At 46.6% G+C, this 18,090-nt stretch overlaps 1 protein-coding gene across 1 annotated transcript in view; it reads left to right on the top strand.

Annotated features, from left to right (window-relative positions):
* Positions 1-18,090, top strand: part of adamts17 (ADAM metallopeptidase with thrombospondin type 1 motif, 17) — a 448,852-nt gene that overhangs the window by 224,950 nt on the left and 205,812 nt on the right. Inside the window, exons 12-13 of the mRNA XM_034184238.1 lie at positions 7,114-7,259; positions 15,470-15,639. Of these exons, the coding sequence (XP_034040129.1) occupies positions 7,114-7,259; positions 15,470-15,639 (316 nt within the window). The remainder of the gene's footprint in view (positions 1-7,113; positions 7,260-15,469; positions 15,640-18,090) is intronic.

Here is an 18,090-nt window from a genome sequence, read left to right as displayed (position 1 = left end):
GCCGGGTATTAACATTCCAATGGTCGTTCAACAAACCCCCCCACCATCCCCTGAAGCATACATAAGTCCCCCTGAGCCGTACGGGGGTTGTGTGGAGACGTGCGCAGACTTTCTGATGCAATGTTCGCTCGTCTTTGCACAACGACCCGTGATGTACGCGTCTGACGCCAGCAAGGTGGCTTATGTTATTAATTTGCTTCGGGGTAAGGCACGCGCCTGGGCTACCGCGCTCTGGGAACAGAATTCACGGTTGTTATCAGCATACACTGGGTTTGTGGGGGAGTTCAGAACAGTGTTTGATTACCCTAACAGAGGAGAGACCGCTTCAACAATGCTGCTGTCAATGCGACAGGGGCGCCGGTGCGCAGCCGAATATGCAGTCGACTTCCGCATCGTGGCTGCGAGGTCCGGCTGGAATAACATCGCGCTCCGCGCCGCCTTCATAAACGGACTGTCATCGGTCCTGAAGGAGCATCTGGTAGCTAAGGAGGAACCGCGGGATTTAGATGGGCTTATCGATCTCGTTATACGGTTAGACAATCGGTTGGAGGAACGCCGTCGGGAGCGAGGCGAAGGACGTGGCCGGATACGTGCCGTCCCTCTCCCTTCCGGGTTCGAAAAGGGGCCGCCCTCCCCACGCTCCACAGCCGCAGCGCTCCGTGGGGCAACAGCTCCCCCTGCTGGCGTTGTTAGGGAGACGCACAGGGCCAAAATGAGGAGGCTGGTTCACGGGGAGTGTTTTCTCTGCAGCTCAAAGGAGCACATACAGAAAAACTGACCCAAACGGCCACAACAACAACCGCCCTTAGAGACTGGGCTAAGGGGGGGTCAAAACATTCACGTGGGACACACACAGATTGCCACACGACTCCCAGTTATAATCCTGAGCGGGGATTTAACCCTTCAAGCCCCAGCACTGGTGGACACGGGGTCAGAAGGGAATTTGCTAGACAGCAGATGGGCAAGGGAGGTAGGGCTCCCTCTGGTGGCGCTTCCTTCGCCATTGCAGGTGCGGGCACTAGATGGCACCCTCCTCCCTTTAATCACACACAAGACACAACCAGTAACTCTGGTGGTGTCTGGAAACCATCGGGAGGAGATTGAGTTTTTTGTAACTCCTTCTACCTCCCGCGTGATTTTGGGCTTCCCATGGATGTTGAAGCACAATCCCCGGATTGATTGGCCGTCTGGGGTGGTGGTTCAGTGGAGCGAAACCTGCCATCGGGTGTGTTTAGGATCCTCGGTTCCTCCCGGTTTACATGCTAAGGAGGAGGTCAAAGTCCCTCCCAATCTGTCGGCAGTGCCGGTTGAGTACCACGATCTTGCTGACGTCTTCAGCAAGGATCTGGCACTCACCCTTCCCCCGCACCGTCCGTACGATTGTGCCATTGATTTGGTTCCAGGCGCTGAGTTCCTGTCCAGCAGGCTGTACAACCTCTCATGACCTGAGCGCGAATCAATGGAGACCTACATCTGGGACTCATTAGCTGCCGGGCTGATCCGGAACTCCACCTCCCCGATGGGGGCAGGTTTCTTTTTTGTGGGCAAGAAAGATGGCGGACTCCGTCCATGCATTGATTACAGGGGGCTGAATGAGATTACGGTTCGCAACCTATACCCGTTGCCATTGTTGGATTCTGTGTTCACCCCCCTGCATGGAGCCAAAATCTTTACTAAGCTGGATCTTAGAAATGCGTATCACCTGGTTCGGATCCGGAAGGGAGACGAATGGAAGACCGCATTTAACACCCCGTTAGGTCACTTTGAGTACCTGGTCATGCCGTTCGGCCTCACCAACGCCCCCGCGACGTTCCAAGCCTTGGTTAACGATGTCTTGCGGGACTTCCTGCACCGATTCGTCTTCGTATATCTGGACGATATTCTCATCTTTTCTCCGGATCCTGAGACCCATGTCCAGCATGTACGTCAGGTCCTGCAGCGGTTGTTAGAGAACCGACTGTTTGTGAAGGGCGAGAAGTGCGAGTTTCACCGCACGTCTTTGTCCTTCCTGGGGTTTATCATCTCCTCTAACTCCGTCGCCCCTGATCCGGCTAAGGTTGCGGCGGTGAGAGATTGGCCCCAACCAACAAGCCGTAGGAAGCTGCAACAGTTCCTCGGCTTCGCTACTTTCTATAGGAGGTTCATTAAGGGCTACAGTCAGGTCGTTAGCCTCCTGACAGCCCTGACCTCTCCAAAAGTCCCCTTCACCTGGTCGGATCGGTGCGAAGCCGCGTTCAAGGAGTTGAACGACGGTTCTCTACTGCGCCAGTTTTGGTGCAGCCCGACCCTAGCCGCCAGTTCGTGGTTGAAGTGGACGCCTCTGACTCAGGGATAGGAGCCGTGCTATCCCAGAGCGGAGAGACCGATAAGGTTCTTCACCCGTGTGCCTACTTTTCTCGCAGGTTGACCCCGGCTGAACGGAACTATGACGTCGGCAATCGAGAACTCCTTGCAGTGAAAGAGGCTCTTGAGGAGTGGAGACACCTGTTGGAGGGGAGCGTCTGTGCCGTTCACGGTTTTCACTGACCATCGGAACCTGGAGTATATCAGGACCGCCAAGCGGCTGAACCCCAGGCAAGCCCGCTGGTCACTGTTCTTCGGGCGTTTTGACTTCCAGATCACCTATCGCCCCGGGACCAAGAACCAGAGGTCGGATGCCTTGTCCCGGGTACACGAAGAGGAGGTCAAAACTGCACTGTCGGATCCACCGGAGCCCATCCTGCCTGAGTCTACTATCGTGGCCACCCTCACCTGGGACGTGGAGAAGATCGTCCGGGAGGCCCTGGCACGGAGCCCGGACCCCGGAACTGGTCCGAAGAACCGTTTGTACGTCCCACCAGAGGCCAGAGCTGCAGTCTTGGACTTCTGTCACGGTTCCAAGCTCTCCTGTCATCCAGGGGTGCGAAGGACCGTGGCAGTTGTCCGGCAGTGCTTCTGGTGGGCGTCTATGGCGGCCGACATCCGGGAGTACATCCAGGCCTGCACCACCTGTGCCAGGGGCAAGGCAGACCATAAAAGGTCCCAAGGACTTCTCCAGCCGCTACCTGTGCCTCATCGCCCCTGGTCCCACATCGGCCTGGATTTCGTCACGGGCCTCCCGCCGTCCCAGGGCAACACCACCATCTTCACGATAGTGGACCGATTCTCCAAGGCGGCCCACTTCGTGGCCCTCCCGAAGCTCCCAACAGCCCAGGATACAGCAGATCTCCTGGTCCACCACGTCGTCCGTCTGCATGGGATACCCACCGACATCGTCTCTGATTGTGGTCCCCAGTTCTCCTCACACGTCTGGAGGAGCTTCTGCCGGGAACTGGGGGCCACTGTGAGCCTTTTGTCCGGGTGTCACCCGCAGACCAATGGACAGGCAGAACGGGCCAATCAGGAATTGGAGCAAGCCCTGCACTGTGTGACGTCCGCACACCCGATGGCCTGGAGTGAACATCTGGCCTGGATCGAGTATGCGCATAACAGCCAGGTGTCCTCTGCCACCGGCCTCTCCCCATTTGAGGTGTGTTTGGGGTATCAGCCCCCGTTGTTTCCCGTGGTGGAGGGAGAGGTCGGTGTGCCCTCGGTCCAGGCCCACCTGCGGAAGTGCCGTCGGGTGTGGCGCTCCGCCCATTCTGCCTTGTTTAAGGCCCGGACGAGGGCGAAGACCCATGCAGACCGCCGGCGATCCCCGGCCCCTGCTTACCAGCCCGGGCAGGAGGTGTTGCTATCCACGAAGGACATCCCCCTCCAGGTGGACTCCCCGAAACTCAAGGACAGATATATCGGACCATACAAGATCCTCAAAGTCCTCAGTCCTGCCGCAGTGAAGCTCCAACTCCCGGCTTCACTGCGGATCCACCCGGTCTTTCATGTTTCAAGGATCAAACCTCACCACACCTCACCCCTCTGTGCTCCCGGACCGGCGCCGCCTCCTGCTCGGATCATCGACGGGGAGCCGGCTTGGACGGTGCGCCGGCTCCTGGACGTCCGTCGGATGGGCCGGGGGTTCCAGTATTTGGTGGACTGGGAGGGGTATGGACCCGAAGAACGCTCCTGGGTGAAGAGGAGCTTCATCCTGGATCCGGCCCTCCGGCCGACTTCTACCACCGTCACCCGAACAAGCCAGGTCGGGCACCAGGAGCGCCCGTTGAGGGGGGGGGTCTGTTGTGTGGGCCGCCAGAAGAGGAGGTACTGCTGGCCCACCACCAGAGGGTGCCCTGCCTGAAGTGCGGGCTTCAGGCATGAGAGGGCGCTGCCGCCACGGACACAGCCGGAGGTGACAGCTGTCACTCATTAGCTCTTGACAGCTGTCACCCATCTACTCTACAGCATCTCACTCCATAAAGACCAGACGTCATCTCCACCTCGTTGCCGAGATATCGTACTTCTGTGGAGGTAACTTTCTCTGCCTGTATTAATTGATTCCAAGAGCTATTGTTTTGCAGCTGTCAACCAGAGGACCGGCGTGGGTCGCGACTGTTTCGTCCTACGTCCGTCAGATAAGTGGTTAAACAGACGCTGCACGAGTGTGTGTTAGAGGTGGAGGTGGCATTCCCACCGTTGTTGTTACGGGGTGTACACACACCCACACTTGACTGTCTTTGTTCTTCGCCAGCAGTACCAGATCCGACAGTCGGGGACGGTGATCACCTGGGAATTCGGGACTTGGCGGCTCCAGTATTCACCAGGTTCGGTGGCGGCGGAAATCGTGTGGTTCCGGCTCTTCTCAGGACAGACGTCTTCTATCCTCGAGCCTGCCCACACGTCACCTTTGTGGATTGACTGTTATCAGATTCTGAGATTGTCTGTGTATTCGTTGTGCACCTTCACAACATTAAATTGTTACTTTTTGGCTCATCTATTGACCGTTCATTTGCGCCCCCTGTTGTGGGTCCGTGTCACTACACTTTCACAACAGGTGACTGGCTTCTAAACACAATTATGACAGAGTTTTTTGGGGGAAAGAGCGAGGAGGAGCCCCGCAGCAAACAGCAGCAGCAGGGAGCGGAGTTTCTTTTTTTCTTTCTTTTTTTTTTACGTGCGCGCGAGCGAATCGTCTGTAGAGAATATTTTATTAATTAACTACATAGATGTATAATAAAGCAAATGGTGACTGGTTTCTAAACACAATTATGACAGAGTTTTTTTGGGGGAAAGAGCGAGGAGGAGCCCCGCTGCGCGCGCTCTGCCCCTTTCCACCGCGAAAACAGCCGGAACTACCGCGAACTTCAGTCTACTTACTACTCACCGACAAAACCATCTATGTGTAACCTGGGCTAAACACATTCAGAATGTGGCTTGGCATTGTCTTGCTGAAATAAGCAGTGACGTCCCTCAAAAAGACACTTGGATGGCAGCATGTGTTGCTCCAAAACCTGGATGTACCTTTCAGCATTCATGGTGCTATCACAGATGTGTAATTCGCCCATGCCATGGGAACTAATATACCCCCATACCATCACAGATGCTGTCTTTTGAACTTTGCACTGGTAACAATCTGGATGGTCTTTTTTCTCTTTTGTCTGGAGGACACAACATCCATCCATCCATTCATCTTCTACCGCTTAGTCCAATTAAGGGTCGCGGGGGGCTGGAGCCTATCCCAGCAGTCATAGAGCGTGAGGCGGGGTACACCCAGGACAGGACGCTAGTCTGTCGCAGGGCCACAAATAGACAAACAAACACAGACACACCCACACAGACACCTACGGACAATTTTAAAGATTCCAATCCACCTAACCCGCATGTCTTTGGATGTGGGAGGAAACCGGAGCACCCGGAGGAAACCCACGCAAACACGGGGAGAACATGCAAACTCCACACAGAAAGGCCATGGGAATTGAACCCACAACCTTCTCGCTGTGAGGCAACAGTGCTAACCACTAAGCCACCGTGCTGCCGACACAACATCCATGATTTCCAAAAACAATTTGAAATGTGGACTCATCAGACCACAGCACACTTTTCCACTTTGTGTCTGTCTATTTCAAATGAGCTCTGGCCCAGAGAAGGCAGCGGTGTTTCTGGATGTTTTTGATGTATGGCTTTCGGTTTGCATTGTAGAGTTTTAAACTTGCACTTGTAGATGTAGCGATGAACTGTGTTAACTGACAATGGTTTTCTGAAGTGTTCCTGAATCCATGCGGTGAGATCCTTTACACAATGATATTTATTTTTAATGCAGTGCTGCCTGAGGGATCGAAGGTCATGGGCATTCAATGTTGGTTTTCAGCCTTGCCGCTTACGTGTAGAAAGTTCTCCAGATTCTCTGAATCTCTGATATTATGGACTGTAGATGATGGAATCTCTAAATTCCTTGCAATTGAACGTTGAGAAACATTGTTCTTAAACTGTTGGACTATTTTTTCACGCAATTGTTAGCAAAGTGATGATTCTCGACCCTTCTTTTCTTGTGAACGGCTGAGACTTTTGGGGATGCTCCTTTTCTACCCAGTCATGATACTCACAATTAGTGTCATTAGTTCCCAAACGCTTATTGAGTGTTGTTAGAAGGAATGGTGATGTAACACAGTGGTAAACATACCACTGTCCCAGCTTTTTTGAAACGTGTTGCAGGCAGCCATTTCAAAATGAGCAAATATTTGCACAAAAACAATAAAGTTTGAACATTAAATATCTTGTCTTTGTGGTGTATTCAATTGAATATAGGTTGAAGAAGATTTGCAAATCATTGTATTCTGTTTTTATTTACATTTCACACAATGTCCCAACTTCATTGGAATTGGGGTTGTAAAAAACTTGCACTTACACAGATTTAATATAATAACCTGATGTGAAGAAACTCTGATGTTCAGAAGCAGAAATCACATGAAGCAGGTGAGAACAAAACAAACAATCAAAAAAGTGATTTAGGAATGAGGCACTCGGGTTTGCACACACAGACAAACATGGGAAGATTCATCATTCAGCAGGTACAGTTTATGAAATCTTGGAGAGTTGAGGCAGTCACCCAGCAACAATACAGAGAACAAAGGGTTTGTTCTAGTATCGCGCAGACGATGTCACCAATCTGTACAAATCAAAATTAAACCTGACAGAAGATATCCAGAAAGACACAGAGCAGGAAGCTGTTAATGTGAGTGTGTGTTTGTGTTTGTGTGTCAGTGGTGTCGTGCAGGTGAGTGTGTCAGCAAGGCCCCCATTCCTCAGCACGTGGATGGCGACTGGAGTCTATGGAGCCAGTGGAGCATGTGCAGCCGGACCTGTGGAACCGGAGTCCAGTTCAGACAGAGGAAATGCGACAACCCTCCGTATGTCCATATGTGTGTGTGTGTGTGTGTGCGTGTGTGTGTGTAGTACTACAAGCACCAAAGTTGGCACAAATACTCCTTAAACATTACTCTTTTAAAAAACTGAGTGTCCACTTGAATTTTAAAAATGTTCTATTCATGTTGAAAGCTATATCACATTATTTGTCTGAACATAAAAATTCCAAAAAGATATAGTTTGGATGATCTATGACTGAGTGTTATGGGGTAAAAACAGCAAGAGTGGTAACAAAAGTCAGTTTTAGTTTGTACAGGGGTCAGAAGTTAAAGTTGCTCCAAATATTGTAAAACGTGATGCAAATTATTGTTTGGGTTAATAGGGTTTTTAAAAGGAATAGTTTGCACCATGTGTCATGCTTCGTTATCACGTTACAGGATAACATATGTCACATGCCATAGAATCCAATGGATGTCAACAATGTTTGACCTTTACTTTGGAGACTGAGCATTCAACACAGTCAAAACCATTCTATTTATCCTATTTTATCAACCAATAATTTGTACCACTTTTTTCAAAATTGGAGCAACTTGTACAAGCTGAAATTGACCTTTGTCACCATTCTTAATGTTTTCACCCCGTAACTCCATAACATTCAATTGTAGATGGTCCAAACTATATCTTTCTGGAATCTTTGTGATCAGACACATAATGTGGTATATGTTTCAATATGATTGGAACATTTTTAAATTTTGACCCCTGTGCAGTTCTTCGATTGACCCCTATCTGGCCGCCTTTTGAAATTTCAAGTGGATACTCTGTTTTTTTGTTTGTTTTTGTAACACTAATGTCTAAGGAGTATGTGTGCCAATTTGGTGTTGGGGGGGGGGTGCATGCGTGTGTGGTGTGTAATGTGGGGGGTGTGGGGTGTGTGTGGGAGGATGGGGTGTGTGTGTGTGGGGTTGGGGTGTGTGTGTGGGGGGGGAGTGTGTGTGGAGGGGGTGACGTGTGTGGGGGTATGAATTTATTTTTTTAATCTTCTGAATATTGTTGTATTCGTGTTTGTAAGCAATGTTGCCACAGTTACTTTGAAAAGTGACTATTCGTTATTTTATACAGTTACTTTATACCATTACTTCATTAGCAGCTGCAGAATGTAACTAATAAAGTAACTAGTAATCTGACTTGGTTATTTTTTAAGATCAAGTAACTGACTTTACTTGGCTGATTACTCAGTCTTAAGGCCCGGTCACACAGCATTCGACAATGCCTGAACGAAGAGAAAAAAGTAAAAAGTCACAAATTGGTGAGAAAAGGTGGACGAACAAGCTTAATCACTGAATAGCCTGTGATTAAAGAGCGCAAAAGGTGACGAAAGAGGAACAAAATGAAACGGAAGCAAATGTTGATCTCCACGCTTTAAATGAAACGTGCCTGGAGCCACTGGTGGATCCACCTGCTCTGGTTCCTCATCCAGAACAAAAGAGGGATCATCTCCTTCATCATCTGTATCCTCAAAAACTGAATTGCTCTTAATTGCTCAACATTCATAAGACACCTAAAAAAAAAAAAAAACACCACCACACTAGCCACTCACCTCACACGCACAGGCGCTGTGTATGTGGATCAGACACACACACGCGCTTCACCTTCTTTCCAGCTGATCACACTGGGTTTTCTGTTTTCATATGTCACACCTTTGTGGATCAAAGCTGTTCACTAGGGCTGACACGATTAGTCGAGTAATTCGAATAATTCGATTACAAAAGATGTTCGAGGCAAATTCTGTGCCTCGAAGCTTTGTTTAACGTTGTAGTACATATGCCAGGCCTGTGTGTGGCGCTGTAATATCCCCAGAAAAACAACAGAAGACTAGTGCAAGTGCTAATCAAATTAGCACAAAGCTACAGCTTTTCAGCACGACAAACAGAGTGAAATACGAGGTCTGTGAGAAAAGTATTGTACCTTTTTATTTTTTTTCAAAAACTATATGGATTTGATTCATATGTTTTTAGGTCAGCCAAGCTTGAACCTTCGTGCGCATGCGTGAGTTTTTCCACGCCTGTCGGTTGCGTCATTCGCCTGTGGGCAGGCTTTGAGTGAGCACTGGTCCACCCCTCTCGTCGTTGTTTCATTGCGAGGAAATGGTGGAATGATTTGGGCTTTTTTTCCATGAGAATTTTTTCAGAAACTGTTAGAGACAAGCAACTGGAAACCATTCGAAAAATTTATCTGGCTTTCGGTGAAAATTTTACGGGCTTCACAGAGAATAAGAACTGTTACTACAGTTTTAAGGACGCCCCACAATGGTGCATGGCGCGCCACGCTCTGAGCCGCCATCGAGAGGCAGAAAACACCACATCATTTCTAAACGGATTACTGTGTGGAGCCGGGACCGTCGTGAGCAATTTCTCTGGTTATCACAAGAGCTGGACATCAGCCATTTTCTGGCAGATTTCACTTTTAACAAGAGATTTTGGCATGGAAAGCCGCGCGGAGGCTTCGCGCGTCAGGACCGATTCGCTGATTGAGCGAGACAAAGGAACACCTCCGTTTCTTAGTGCCAGGTGACAAGTTGGGACATGCCCAGCTCTCCACAGTTTCTCTTATACTCACTGGGCTGGTAAGCATTGAAAGCCGAGATAGGCATGTCCCAACTTGTCCCCTGGCACTCCGAAACGGAGGTGTTCCTTTGTCTCGCTTGATCAGCGAATCGGTCGTGACGCGCGAAGCCTCCATGCGGCTTTCCATGACAAAATCTCTTGTTAAAAGTGAAATCTGCTGGAAAATGGCTGATGTCCAGCTCTTGTGATAACCAGAGAAATTGCTCACGACGGTCCCAGCTCCACACAGCCATCCGTTTAGAAATGATGTGGTGTTTTCTGCCTCTCGATGGCGGCTCGGAGCGCGGCGCGTCATGCGCCATTGTGGGACGTCCTTAAAGCTGTAGTAACACTCCTTATTCTCTGTAAAGCCCGTAAAATTTTCACCGAAAGCCAGATAAATTTTTCGAATGGTTTCCAGCTGCTTGTCTCTAACAGTTTCTGAAAAAATTCTGATGGAAAAAAAGCCCAAATCATTCTGCCATTTCCTCGCAATGAAACAACGATGAGAGGGATGGACCAGTGCTCACTCAGAGCCTGCCCACAGGCGAATGACGCAACCGACAGGCGTGGAAAAACTCAGGCATGCGCACGAAGGTTCAAGCTTGGCTGACGTAAAATCATATGAATCAAATCCATATAGTTTTTGAATAAAATAAAAAGGTACGATACTTTTCTCACAGACCTCGTAAAGCCTTTTAGGAAAAAGACGGTCCACGCTGATCATCTGAAATAGCTTACTGTGCATTTAAAGCAAAGCAGTGTGTTTGTTTTTTTAAAAACAGTTTCGTCCATTGGCCGCTCTATGCGTGGCGGCAGGCTGTTGCCTCTCTTTGTGTGAGTGGCTCAGCACTGCCCTCACACAGCTCCGTCCCGGCCACAGACAGTCTCTGGAAGAAGTCCACTCTTTCTTCTGTGTTTTGCTTAGACTCGCAATGAGTGTTTTGCTTTTTAATTTTTCCTTTTTTTGGCAACACACAATGCTTCACAAACACAGGAACTCAAATAAAATAATAATAATAAAAAAACAGTGACTGTGAGGCATTCATGTTCAACCTCCAGCTGAAAATGAAATGCATTGGCTGAATCCCAGAGAGTGTTAAAAAAAAATTCATGCAGGGACCCAGTCCACCACCATAATAAATAAATAAATAATGTCAAGCAAAATATCAACACTTTGGCCCGACTTTGGCTGAGCTCCTGACACCAGAAAAGATCCAAAACTTGTAAAGATTTGAAAAAATAAATAGTTACCTAGGAACACAGAAAGGATACACTAATTTGACACAAAATTTGTGATGACGCAGTGACATTGTGCCATTACTTAGGGAGAGCCCTGGACTGTTAATGTTTTAAAACACAAAAGTACTTTTTATCCGATTACTTGATTAATCACCAGAATAATCGATAGAATACTCGATTACTAAAATAATCGGTAGCTGCAGCCCTACTGTTCACACACGAATGTCCACTGCAGCTGGAAGTTTTTCCACACTTGATGGCTCAATGTCACGCTTTGGTAAACTGCTGCCTGGTTTGCGCAAACAAAGGTGCAGTTCGCACTGAGATCACCCCAGACGACAGGAAATGTTATTATGTTGTGCCGGCCCTCAGAGCCACGGAAGCAAACGATCGCACTCATGCAGAGCCCCCCTCTCCTGCTAACAAATACACAGCCATCAATGATCATGTCGGCCGTCAGCAACTCCACAGAAACGAGGCTGATTGCACTCCTGCAAAGCCCCCCTGCTGCGAACAAATATGCAGTGATCAAGGATCACCTCCTCAAAATGTTTGAACTGTCAGACACTGAAAGTGCCACCCGGCTCTTCTCTGTACACGGGCTGGAGGACAGCAAGCCCGTCAGAGTTCATTGACAGAATCATGCAGCTCCGGCAGGACTTTTTGTGCAGCAACCCTCCCCTCATATGTGCACAGCGCTGGAACAACACCACAATCACAAACTGTCTTGTGCTGGTGGAGGAGGCTGACAAATTCTTCCTGGCCGGCCAGTACCACAGCATGACCGTGGCAGCACTCGCCACATCACACGCAGCAGCAGAAGCCCCACACCACACACCAGCACCGCCTGCAGAGGAAGCAGCTGCATCTCTCCTCCACTGTAGCACTCACAAACTGGCTTCTGTACTGTAGGAAAACATTCAGCTGGTTGAACAAAGTCAAACTAATGGCTAACGTTACAAAACTTACCAAATTAAAGAAAATATCAAGAATGACAGCAAAACGAAATATGGAAGAATTGAGGCTTTCGGTGGCATTTGTTCAAATTTTTTGACAGTTTAAAGATCCTGACGATGCGCCACCTGTAGTAAAGAAGCTGCGCGAAGGTTAAACAATGCCATTGAAAGTCCAAATTTCTTGTTTTGTTTGGGCTTCGTTGCCCTTCGTTAAGTGCCGTGTGACCGGGTCTTTAAGCATAACCAAGATTACTTGATTTTAAGAGTAACTAAGTTATGGGCCTTTCACACTGAATACGTCAGATGCGTCAAATGTGTCTAAAATCGGTCTAAAAAGCATTATTTTCAATGAGACGTGTTGCTTTTTAGATGCATCAGATGCGTTGCATCAAAAGCCGAGCTAAACCGACGCTTCTGACGGGAGCGCGCATTGCCGCTTGTCAGTAGGTTGACGCAGTCAAAGTTCAATCCAATCCAAATTTCGATGCTCTGAGCTGTGACGTACCTTTGCGTTGTCCAATAGGAACGACACGTTGGGCCAAAAACATGGAAGACTAGTGGCGGAAACCACTGATCTCTACAAAATGGATCGGTGTAGAAACCACTGATCTCTACAGAACGGATCGGTGCAGAAACCACTGATCTCTACAAAACATACGTGTCATAGGCTGCTTATTTATAGAGCAGTTTTCTGAAGAAAAATCCTTGGAAATGTTTTTTGTTGTTACCTCAGAATTTCTGATTACTGTTAAAAAAAAGTTTAGAACACTTGTACTTAAAATAGCTAAATAAATCAATAAATGGTTCTTTAGTAACCTTTCATCTGTAAATTAAAACCACCTGTTATTTCAGATTAGATAATTTCTTGTTTAACATAAGGAACCTCAAACATTTATTTTTAGACAAAATAACATGGAAATTTGTACTTTTTTTAAGTGTGGTAAATTATTTATATCTCATTTCAACCGGAAAAACAGACACTAAATAAATACAAATGTTTATTTAAATGCAACAGGAATAATTTAACATGACTGCAGTCTGATTGTAAAGTAGGATTTGTGACATAAACCTCATGATGAATTTTTTTTAATGGTCATTTCAACTTGTAATTTCGCCAAAATATGTAAGTGCCTTTAATGTTGTTATCAGGACAGAGTCATTTCCAAAATATGAATTTAAGCGCAATAAGTGGAGAGCTTCTACCTGTGCAAATGTCTTTGGACTTTGATTCGTGGACATTTTTAATGATCCCTAAATTTATTGTTAAAATATAAAATGAAACAGCTTTTTTTAAAAATAATAAAATACTTGCTGTTGAAAGAGCCTTTTATTTAGAAGCAGGTGATGTTATGCTGGATTCTCGGGACCAGATGAAGGTCTCTTCTGCAGCTTTGAACTCTGGTGGTGTTGCTGAAGACACATTTGTCCTATTTTGAAAAGCAGAGATGTTTTCTTTCGACTGGACTTCGTGGTGTTCAGCTCATCAATGGAAGTTTGGTTGTCTGCACAGCAAATGTTCCTGATTGGGACAAATAAAAATATTTCTTTAAATATAAAGAAACACTAAATAGTTTATATATAAAAAAGGGAAAAAATTATGGGAAAAAAAATGCCCGAAAAAATAAGTTATTTAAAGTTGAGCTTTTGTGGTGTCTGAAAAAAGCTGTAGCTTTATTTGGTAAAAATAAAAAAGACTGAACCATTTACAAATTAAAGCGTTCACTCAGATCAACTGTGCTAAAAGGCTACGCTAACGTTAGGCGATCATTAAACCTTCACAGCAGTTCAGTAAACGTCACGTTTTATTTTTACATTATTCTCACCTCGATAAAGCTGCAGAACTAAACTCCGTTGGGCAAACTGGGACTTCGCATATATCCAAAAAGTGGGAGATTTCAGACTGAGTGGGTTTGCTCCATCACCCTGGCTGCCTGCCTCGGTCTGCCCAGTGATGATGCCTGAAGGCCGGCTTCTCCGTGCAGGTCCGCCCGCTGTCGCAGTTCGATCGATATCCCACCAAGTCCTCAGTCCTCCCTCGGTCAGCGTCACTCCGAAAAGTAGCCGAAAAAAGCTTCTCCCAGCGGGGTGATGGGAGAATCATTCTACTGCTGTTTTTTTAAAGCTTTTTTGTGGTTCAGGCGATGCAAATTCAAGATGGCGATCACTGAACTTTTTTTCAGATTGTAGAAACAGCCAGAGTGTGACGTGGCAGTCTCCGTCCCCTTGCCGCTTCAGAAGCGACGAGTCTGACGTCATGCATCGGATGCGTTGACGGATTGGGACACGTTGACGGATTGGCCTGAAGTATTCAGTGTGAAAGGCCCATTAGATTACTAGTTACGTTACTAGTTACATTCAGCAGCTTGCAACAAGTTGTCTGCAACTGGTAATAAAGTAACTATATAAAGCTGCTAATGAAGTAAGTATATAAAGTAACTTCAAAGTAACTGTGACAACAATGTTTTTAAGCAGATGGTCCCCCCACTGAGTCTGATCTACTCAGAAAGTTCTTTCTGTAAATGAAACAAACCTAGGGAATTTTTCCTCGCCACTGTCGCCACCATGCTTGCCGATGTGGTGGTCAGGTCGAGACTGGGGCTGACCTGTTGGTCCCCAACCTTCCCTTTGCTGTGATGTGCCTGTGTTCTATATTTTATATATTTTATGTATGTGTGTTGAAAATCTAAAATCCTTATTTCTGCACTCCACGTGAGTAATTCTGCAGCTGCCTTTCATCACAGGGTGGTCCGAAGTTTGGGGGGGTTACATTCAGGGTTGACTGAAGGACACTTGTGCATGGGTTTATTTAATCTGGAATGTTGTTGCACATTGCCAAACACAGTCTTTGATAGATCCTTAGCCTGGTCTGATGGCTGGCAAGTCCCAGCCAATCAGGGTCTTTTGACCTGCTGCAGCCTTTATCCACCTTCACAGCTGGTGGGTTTCAATCCGTCACCTCCTCCCCCTGTTCTGCTGTTGAAGACTTCTTGTTTCACCAGGGCCCCATTAGCTGTCTTGTGTTCAGGGTTCCTTTGAGCCTTCATGTCTACCATAGTGGCCATGGGGACACAGAAGGTCCCTTTTGTATTTCACCCCAACAGGCAATCCCCTACTTGATCTGTTACCCAGGTGTAACAATGTGGACAAGAGTTGGATTTTAACATCCGATCATGTACGTAATTTACATAATATTAACAACTGTTTTTGGCCTGTGGTTGTACAGCCAGATTCATTTATGGTCCTCCAAAAATAGGCACCTCTGGTCTGGACCTGACTTGTGTTTAGGACTTTGCAGTAACTTGTGTAATGAGTTGGCCCAGCATGAACATAATCAATTAAATTGTATTGCAGTACACGTTTTGTGTAATCATCATTTTTGTGTAATTCTGCTGATAAACAAACCAGCAAAATGAAACTACTTCAGAAGACATGAAAGTGTTTTGTTGTTCATAGACCGGGTCCGGGTGGTCGAAACTGCCAGAAAGCCAGTGTGGAACACAAGGCCTGTGAGGGTTCCCCGTGTCCTAAAGGAGCTCCCAGCTTCAGAGACCTGCAGTGTCTGTCGTATGACCGCCACGGCAGCAAGAATAAGGGCAGCATGTTGACTGCTGTTGTCAATGATGGTGAGACTTGAACTTCAGCAGGACCCCAGTCGAAAAATGTTAAACTCACACAAACATCAAATGGTCAAATGTAAAGAGAAGCCAAAAATTTTCAAAAGGGAACAAGGTCAACAAAGCATGCAGCAAAGTAAACCTGCACTGAACACAGGCAGTAAAGCACATCAGATTCTAGGTTCAAGCAAACAAGCATGTTTGGAGTCTGGATTTAAAGTCCAAGACTAAGAATGAGGCTTTTAATGACTTTGTGTACTTGTTCAGCAGAAGTGTTTCTGTATGTGGGGAAAATGTTGAACTTGCAGAGACATTTGTTGATCTCAGTAGTGACATTCATGTCTGTGGGTCCTCAGCCTTTGAGATCCAGAGATCTTATGGAGTCATGAGGCCACTGGATAGAGGTGTTTGACGGTGCCAATATTTTTGCAGGGGATACGAATGTCCAAGTCTTTTAGGGTCCTGGTGCCGACTGTAATGCTGAATAGTTGTGAGACTTGCTCACCAACCAGTGATCTAAGGGGACAACCGGATGTCTTTGATACCAGATCTCTTCAGAGGATCTTTGGGTACCACTGGAATGACTTTGTGTCAGTTGAGCGGCTGCTAAGAGAGACAAGGATGAGGACGCATCTAGAGTCCAAGGCCATTCCATGGTGTCCTGAGTGCAGCACCAGCACATGCTCCTCGACTTCACTGGGCTTGTTCAGTGTTCAAAGTCAAAGGGAAAAGTCATGTAAACTCTTGGAAAATTGGAAAAATCCCTATCTTTAACATTGAACGAATATTGAAAAATTCAGAACTCTGTCAAAAAAGATCTTCTTCTTTCATATTTGACAGCCTTATGAAGGATGGTATCCTTTATCATCTGAAAAAGTTTGATCGGGATCTGATCCGGATTACAGATTTTGGGGACATTTAAATTTAATATTGAAAATCCCATTTAATGTATATTTTACACTATATCTGAATCAGACATGCCCCAATCACTCTCATATTTGAAAGTAAGGTGCATACTGGCACTCACTATCACCTGGCAAAGTTTGACCCGGATCTGATCCGGATTGCGGATTTTGTGGACATTTGAATTTAAGATTGAAAAGCCCATTTGGTGTATATTTGGCATTATATCTGAATCAAAAGTGCCTCAATCACGCATTTGTGACAATAAGGTGCAAACTGGCACTCTCAATGAATAGACTAAGTTTGATCTGCATCTCATCCATATTGCAGATTTAGCAGATATTTGATTTTAACATTGAAAAGCCCTTTTGAGACATATTTTAGCTCATGAAAAGACACTTCTAACAGGGCTTTGACCTAGAAATTTTTTTTCCAATGGAACATTTTGTGGAATTAGTGTTGGTTGAGGTTTAGTTTGTCTTTCAGTTGTCCCTCAGATCCTCATCGAGATATGGCATGAATTTTATGTTAGACACTCTTCGTGATGAAACGCCAGTTGTTTCCTGGAGAAACAGACACAGCCTGTGGTCTGAGAGGTTCCCCGTCCAAGTACAAATCAGGACCTACCGTGTTTCACTTCTGAGATGTGATGGGGTCACGGATACACAAGACAAAGCGGCTGTGCACCGTATGATCATACGAGGTCTGTCAATAAAGTAACGGTCCTTTTTCTTTTTTTCAAAAACTATATGGATTTCATTCATATGTTTTTACGTTAGACATGCTTGAACCCTCGTGCGCATGCGTGAGTTTTTCCACGCTTGTCGGTGACGTCATTCGCCTGTGAGCACGCCTTGGGAAGGAGTGGTCCCGCCCCCTCGTCGGATTTTCATTGTCTGGAAATGGCGGAATGAAAAGGACTTTTTTTCCATCAGAATTTTTTCAGAAGCTGTTAGAGACTGGCTCCTGGAAACCATTCGAAAAATTTATCTGGCTTTCGGTGAAAATTTTACAGGCTTCACAGAGAATAAGGTCTGTTAGTACAGCTTTAAGGACCCCTTTAAGGACACTCGGCGCGCCATGCTCCGAGCTGCGACGACGCGGCACAAGCCACCGGACCATTTCTAAACGGATGGCTCTGTGGATACGAGACCGTCGTGTGCTCTTTCTCTGGTTATCACAAGAGCTGGAAATCAGCTATTTTCCAGAAGATTTCACTTTTAACGAGATTTTGTCATGGAAAGCCGCGTGGAGGCTTCGCGCATCACGACCGATTCGCTTTGGAAGCGAGACAAAGGAACACCTCTGTTTCGGAGTGTCAGAGGACGAGTTTGGACATGTCCAGCTCTCCACAATTTCACTGATACTTACTGGACTGGTAAGCATTGAAAGCCGATTTAAAAGAGAAAAGACAGCGCTTTCTCTTTCTCTCTCTCTCTCTCTCTCTCTCTCTCTCTCTGTCTGTCTGTCCCTCCTCAATTTTTAATTTCAATGGAGTTTTATTGATATGGGAAACATACAGTGAGGAAAATAGTATTTGAACACCCTTCGGTTTGC

Source organism: Thalassophryne amazonica, chromosome 2 (genome assembly GCF_902500255.1).
Source record: "Thalassophryne amazonica chromosome 2, fThaAma1.1, whole genome shotgun sequence".
Taxonomy (NCBI): domain Eukaryota; kingdom Metazoa; phylum Chordata; class Actinopteri; order Batrachoidiformes; family Batrachoididae; genus Thalassophryne; species Thalassophryne amazonica.
The sequence above is the reverse complement of the archived record's forward strand: the minus strand, read 5'-3'. Positions and strand labels throughout refer to the sequence as shown.